This window comes from Barbatula barbatula (assembly GCF_947034865.1).
Source record: "Barbatula barbatula genome assembly, chromosome: 22".
Lineage (NCBI taxonomy): Eukaryota > Metazoa > Chordata > Actinopteri > Cypriniformes > Nemacheilidae > Barbatula > Barbatula barbatula.
Genome location: NC_136785.1, coordinates 2,502,882 through 2,510,418, shown reverse-complemented (window position 1 = coordinate 2,510,418; position 7,537 = coordinate 2,502,882). Strand labels below are relative to the sequence as shown.

The 7,537-nt window shown below is 37.3% G+C and overlaps 1 protein-coding gene across 1 annotated transcript; it reads right to left on the bottom strand.

The window, feature by feature from the left end:
• Positions 1–2,347: 2,347 nt before the first annotated feature.
• On the bottom strand, positions 2,348–6,824 carry crhbp (corticotropin releasing hormone binding protein). The gene is made up of 7 exons (XM_079487272.1): positions 6,047–6,824; positions 5,151–5,244; positions 4,675–4,832; positions 3,772–3,982; positions 3,305–3,447; positions 3,030–3,147; positions 2,348–2,876 (listed from the first exon to the last, which is right to left on the bottom strand). The coding sequence occupies exons 1-7, from the start codon at positions 6,131–6,133 to the stop codon at positions 2,722–2,724; spliced, it is 966 nt and encodes a 321-aa protein (XP_079343398.1). The 5' UTR covers positions 6,134–6,824; the 3' UTR covers positions 2,348–2,721.
• Between the last annotated feature and the right edge of the window lie 713 nt (positions 6,825–7,537).

Below are 7,537 nucleotides of genomic sequence, written 5' to 3'. Positions count from 1 at the left end.
TATTGTTGTGTCAGATGACTCTTTGATGTCAGCGTCTCGAGCTTTTCTAAGCCAAGCAAATTCTCAGAAATATGGTCTGGTGGTGATGGTTATGTTTGTTAGTGCGGTCGTGTGAAAATCAAAAATTTTGTATTTTAAATAGGATTTCATTTGATTCTTGTCGTCTTAAGATATTGTCGCTGTTCTTTTGAAACTAAGTTTGTCCAAATTAGCTGTAGCTTTGACTAAAGTTGACAAGCATTTTTAATACTTTTTATTGTTAAGATATTTGAAAACCCAGTGACAAATTTATAGGGAGACTAATAATAAGTTGCATATGTAAAAAAATCACAAAATACGTAGATAGAAGGTTTCAGAAAGACAGCAGTGATATTTTTTTATTATACCGTGAAATTCTTGGCAAAGACTGATGTCACTAAAGATGCAAAAATGTAGAACATTTAATAGGCTAGATAAGATTTAAAAGATACTTAGGAAACAGATTTTTTATTAGTAATATATTGTGTTACTTTTTAAGTAAGAGATTGTATGAATGAAAGTGATTGTAAAACATGAAGTTACGACTCTGAACAGGCATTTTTTGAGTTTTTCTATAAATGCTCGAGTCGGTGGAATAGTTTTGATTAGCCGTTGAGCTGGTTTTGTAGTGCAGATCTGGCAACCCTAACTGTATTACACACAGTGACCTTTCTCGATCTCAGTCTGACAACTTGTGTTTTCAGCACTTTATGAATGTTTGAGCCGTGATGGCCGTTGTAAAATCTGCCTGTTCTTTCCTTCGCCAGTCTTGAGGATCCCATGATGCAATATCCTTACTCATTGTCGATGTGTCTATCTGTGTCTTTTTGTCTTCCTCTCTTGTGAACAGGCCCACGTGGGACGGCGGTGGAGTAATTTCCAGCGTTGGATGATTTCTCTGTTGATGTGCGCGGTAGGGGACTAGCGCAGCTGTGCTTATCCTGTATGCCTCCTGCTGGGCGTCTCAGTTCATTATCAATTATCTTGCTAAACTCTCTCTGGAGCGTGTGGTTCCGACCGGGATAATGTGAGCCCCAACCTTTAATCAAGCGTGAGGTGACCCATCTCATCAAATCCCACAGCGACACAAACACTAAGAATTATGGTTTCACACATGCGCACGCACTTCATTCACAGGACACCGTGGCTGAATGTATAACATGACACATCCTAAAACATACAAAATAGGTTTTGGGTGTGAAATTCAGAACTTGATCATTTCTTGGTTTGTTTATTTGAATGCATTGCAAAGCATGTGAAATGAAACAGTGGGGATATGAATTTTTAATTCAGGAGACGGATCATTTTCCTTAATGTGAAATAATAGAAGACTTCTTGCAGTGATATAAATATTTTTGCCTTAATAATTGTTGAAGGGGCGTAGTACTTGCATCAGGAAGTGGGAAAACAGAGGTCAGACTGTTAGGCGATAAAGACACATGCATCCGCTATGCAGCAGTTTACCTTAAGAACGTCTGATGCATGAACAAGATAGAAGCATCTCGGTGCTGAACTTCACCAAAGGACAAATTCACATTTACATTCATGCAGTTTATCTATAACAAAAATGTCACTCTTCCCCGACTCAGAAATATCGTACGTTAACCGGTGTGTTAAAGGTTTAATGTTACACCAATTTGCCTTGGTAACACAAGAGACTGAGCTATAACGCCTCTGAATGTAGAGAGGCAGAGAGAGCGTTTCTAGCCATCGTGGCTTTTGAGACAAAATGGTTGCTAAATTATATACAATATTATTATGCGTTTTATATTAACACAATACTAATAATCATGGTTTTTGTCAGTACCCGTACACCCCATTAAGGATAAAGTAAAAATTCCTAATACATTTATTCATAGGAAACTCCCTGTAGTAATCACTTAAAGCGCATCCAATCAGAAAGCTGCAATTATCTGTGACTATCATTCCTCTGATTTTTTAGATTTGATTCTAAAATTGTGATTTTCCATACATTGTAATTTGATTGTTTTTCTGTTTGCTTACCTGAAGAGCAGAGACCACATCAGGAAGGCAATAGGCTGCAAGTATCTGTATTGATTTGGCATTTTACTCTGCCATAATAAATTAGCGGTGATGTTCTGAAGCAATCATTGCTTTCTGGCTGGTGATGAATGTTTACGTTGTGTAAAAAAAACGACACAGTTCGATAATTGGATGTTTCCAATTTTCTCATAGGTCCCGCTGCCATATGCGTCTTTTTTCCACCTATAGCACAATACTCGAGTTTCTTAATAATATGCCAAGTAAATTTGCAAAATAAGGACATTTTTTCATCAATCATAGGAACACTGTAACCAGAGTTTGTTTTGCTTATGTCGACTGATTTTATTACAAAAGTTCTTGAATACATAAATAGATAGACAGTTACATTTTTCATACATACTGAATTTGAGTACTTGTGCTGTACCTCTCCGATTATACTGCAAGTGACCAAGAAAACCAGTAAAACGGCGAATGTGCACCAACACAAGTACATATTTTATTTTACGTCAGCCACAGGTTTTACACGTTTATGAGTTTAAAAAGAACAGAGGAGTGAAATGAAAAGATGAGCCAAAAAATAAATAATTTGCTATGGAAAATGTACAATAAGGGTCCAAAGGCTTTTAAATATCAAACTTAGGTTAGTTTGGCTTCCCCTCCTAACAGGAGCAGGAAAGAGTGAGAATGAAAATGAACGTCTTATGCTCTTAAACATACATCTTCAACGCTGTTGCCCTTCATTTGCTGAAGTTCTTGGTGTCCCAGTAGCCGATATTGGAAACTGACTCGATTGACAAACTTCCCACTCGACACCATTCTGACCACGGTATTGTCACATCCAACCTTGAGTTGAGCTGATGGGTTGGGAGTTAGGGAAAAGACGAACAGAAATTTAATACGGTTCTTTGTAGCAAAAATATAATAATAAACCTTGTAAATAAAATATAAAAAATAGCCATAAAAATAGCATGCAAGAATGATGAAGAAAATAGAGAGGGATTTCTCACCGGGTCCATTAAATGAGTAGCAGATATCTGCGATGGGAAACATCTTGGATGTGTCCATACCGTTTCCTCCCAGAAGTTCAACAAAGTCTCCAGAATTTGCGCAGCTGAAAATGGACCTCTGCGCAGACAACATTTTGTTATTTAATATATTTATTTGATATAAATATAAATGGGGTTTAATAATTAACAATTGAGTCAATTCACTGTTTTCTTTTTAATGATCTTCTTGTTTCTTGACTAATGCTAAATTTAAAAAAATGTAGGCTCATGCGCACCTTGAGATCGTTGTGTTGGCCGAGACTGAGTTCTCCAATCTGGATCTCCACTGGATAGATTATAGAGAAACTGCAATTCCTGTGCTGCTGAGGAATTACCATAGTAAAACTGCCCTCTGGGGTCTGAGAGACAACATTACATGCTGGAGGGAGAGATCGAAAGAAACAAACGGATAGTATTAGTATCCTACATAGCCATAACGCTTTTGACCAGACGAAAGATTGACATTGTCTATAAGCCGTCTACAAAACAGTTTTTAACCTTAAATATGTTGAATCTATTAAGGTATAACATTGCATCGTTACTTAAACCATAACTTGTAAGTCCTGCTACTCATTCAATATACAGAATTATACTTCCAAACACTTCTATAGTTAATGCTGCATACTTCCTTTAGATTTCCAACATGATCAAGTTTTTCTATTCCGCGTGTTAATTTGTTTCTGTTTTACGTGTTAATACTCACGGAATGGATTTATGAGTTTGCGGAACATTATTGTGAAGCTGCTCCCTGATTGGTGGAGTCTGAAGAACAGCATCGCCACGTTCTGAGAAGAGCGCACGATTGGTCGAGCCGCTCCGGTGTCGCAGTAGTCCGAGTAACGCTCATACAGAGGAAGAGGATGATCCTGTGTGCTTGGAAACTTTTCACCCTTCATCACCCATCCATCGAACACCTTCAAGGCAAGTACAAGATCTTGGATGATTTCAAAGTTACATTTTACAGAATTCAGTTTGGCATGAATCGAAATTGAGTGCATCTCAAGTCCCTTTGGCTTAATTCTCCTTCCAGCGATATCAGATGGTAGACAGTTCTATGGTACTCTGACATATACTGTGGTGCAGAAAATCATTTACCATGGTGTACTTCCAAGAGGTAATTCATCTTAAATGTCTTGAATCTTGACTTGAGCGGGTCAGAATCCGTTCATTTGGATTCCCCTCAGTTAACATTGCTTTAATTCAGATTCAGTTCACTTGAGCTCACGCCGGTTTGGTTTCATTGCTAATGAATTAGATTTAATTTCCGCTCGTTTTCTTTTCTTTCCGTTTCGCCGGACAGGAATGAATTCCAGTTCATCTGAGTAATTTTAACAAATCTGATAATCTGGATTTGTTTCAGTCAAATTATTTCACATTCATCTATGATGAGTTTAGTTGTGTGTTGTCACTGTTTCGCTTCATTTGATGTTATGTGTGATATGATACTTGCCAGATTCTTTCTTTTCCATGAAACAAATGACAACACCGTGTTTTTAATGTTTGCATTTGGCTGACAATTTAATGCACAGTTCACACTGCCACTGTCTGTCTTTACTATGTGTGCTGGTTTGTGAATGTTGAATTATATGTGTGTGCGATCACTCACCTTTATAAAATCTCCACCTCTGCAGTCGATGTTGACCGAGTCGAACTCAATACTGATGATGTCGCTGGGCTCACCGATGAAGAACACAGCGCAGTTTAACTGTGGCCGTTCTGCTGTAAATGTGAACTGACCCTCTATGGCCACCATGTCCAGACATTCTTAGAGACATTGAGGAAGATACAGTAAAGGGTAGATATTAGAATATCTAGTGCCACATATTCATTTAAATATGTGCAACAAATGTCTTTTTTACTATAATAGGGAGTTGACATGAAGTATTTTAGACATAGATAACATATTGTTTTACTGTATCAGTAGAAATGATGGGCTGTGTATTAAAACAATTATGAAAGCAACATCACGATTGAAATCTTTAATGTTATATCCATGATGTCTGTGAGGTTTTGGCGAATGAAATCCCGCAGGGTTGTGTGGTATTAATGAGCTGGTTGTAATATGGTTCTGTTGTCACTTACTGAGCGCTCGGCGGTACACAAACTCCTCAGGTAAATCTCTCTTGAGTTCAGAACTCAGCAAAGATAATAATCCTTCCGGGCTCAATTCATTATCCTGATCAAACAACAAGAAATTGTACAGTATGAGACTGAAAAATGGACTTGATAAAATGATTTAAGTCGTTTGTGTCAGTTTTTTACGTTGGTTTTGTTGCGGAAATACAGTTAGAGTTTGATCTTTAATATTCAGAGACATTTAGGATTCTTCTGAATTCTCTTCTCTGATGTTTCAAGGAAATCTCTTCCATTCAAATATACATTTTATGTATATTTATAAAAACGGTACACATTTGGGTTGGTTCTAAGCAACGCTTCAAAAATGAATAAAACCCTTTGTGCAACTTTAAGACTGGAAATATTTTGTACATTTGAACAATCATTTTATACTTTTCATTAACATTATTAGAAATGTTTGGTAAATTTGACCAATGGTTTTATAGTTTTCATTAATATTATTGGAAATATTACTGAAATATATGATTTTAGGTTTGTTATTTATTACAATTGTATTTGTTATAAATATTTGTATTTTAGATTTGAACATAATGTGCATATCTCGGCCACATTCTTTCTTTCTTTCTTTCTTACTTTAAATCATGTGTTTATCAAGAAGGAAGGAAGATTTGCAGGTTATGCACGAATATAAAATGATATAATTAATCCCTAAAAAGCATACATATTAAAATGTGTATTTTAATATGTATGTATTAATACGTATTAATGCCAAAGTGTTAGAATGCTATTTACACAATAAAATTAAAAAGTAACTATGTACATTGATTAAAAATTGCAATTTATATTATCATGTAATGCAAATTAATTTATTGTCCGTGTGTGTGCAGGTGTCTGTGTCTCACCTGTATGTCCAGAAAGCGCGCGCGTCCTCGGAGAGCCGTGACGCTCAACAGGAGGAAACAAAGCTGCGCGCGCAGAGTCCCCGACATGTCCGTGCAGTCTGTCCGGGTGGATTTGAGCACTAAGAGAAATCTACCGAGAGCTCCCACCCCAACTGCTCCTTTTATACCCCCCCAACATCAATGGAGGAAAGGGGGCTGCCTGTGTAGATCAATGATAGAGAGAGAAACTTGCGTGATTGTGACGAGGGCATAGAGAGAGTGAGAGAGAAAGAGAGAGAGAGAGAGGAGTGCCGGGGCATGACGGATGAGACCCCTGTGCGCACTTGCACACCCATGCATTTCATAGCATTTCAAAGCAAATCACTTAGTAGAAAACGGAAAACACTTTCCTAAACCGTGTAAAGATTTAGAAAGTTTCATTGCAGTGGGAAAATAAATTTTATCCGGGTTTCCTGGAACTAGAACCCGCAATGCTCACCAATTGAACTACACTGAATAGCACTGAATAAAAGGTTATGTCGTGTGCGTTAAAGGGACAAATCCAGTCATTTTTTAACCCTAGTGCCATTCAAATCTGAATGTTTTGTGTGTGTGTGTGGATTTGTTTTTTAAAGAATCTAATTCAATCTGCACTACAATAATACAATTGAAGTGAATGGGGATATATACTATAATATCACAAAATGTATAATGAAATTTTTCTATGATCATTTACTGTATGCACTATATTAAAATTCACCATGTTTAACAGTATACAGTTCTTAATACTATATACTGTATAGTGCACAAGTCGTATGCTGCTTTTATGGCTGGAAAGCTCCCAGTTATTATGCTGTGGCTTTATGGAATGTAGCTAAACTTTTTTTATATTGTCTCATGCACGATGTAATGTCACGAACTTTGAACGACGTGAGGGTGAGTAAATGGTGATCATTTTAATTTTCCGGTAAACAAACCTTTTAACATCTGTTCATTATAATGTAATGAGGCAGGTGAACTTTTCGCTCGCATATTAATATTAGTTTCCACTAAATGCCTTTGACTGCCGCGGTTTTCTCCCACCTACAATGTCAGGTGTGCTGAATAACAGTGTTTAACCTTAGTTAAACAGAATTTCACTTAAATGTATTTGCTCTCAACTTAAAGGTCTCCTGTAATTAAAGTTACTTGACAATTGAAGTCGATCAATGAGCAGGACGCTTGTGTGGGCACCAAAACAAACTCAGGCAAAACATTGACTTAAGATGGAATAAGGGATTGGATTCGAGAAGAAAAGTGCATGATAGAGAATGCTTTGTGTTGGAGAACTTGCCGTGAACGATGATGACCCCCACATCACAACCTGTTCCCACAATTCTCTGTTTTTCTTCCTTCTGTTTATCCAGTGTAGTGTCACCTTCGGGAAACTGCAGACCCATCAAACGGCCTGTTCTGGCATTTGAAACCCATCGCTTGCGCATATGTCCGGTTCTATCAGAGTCTTACCTGCCC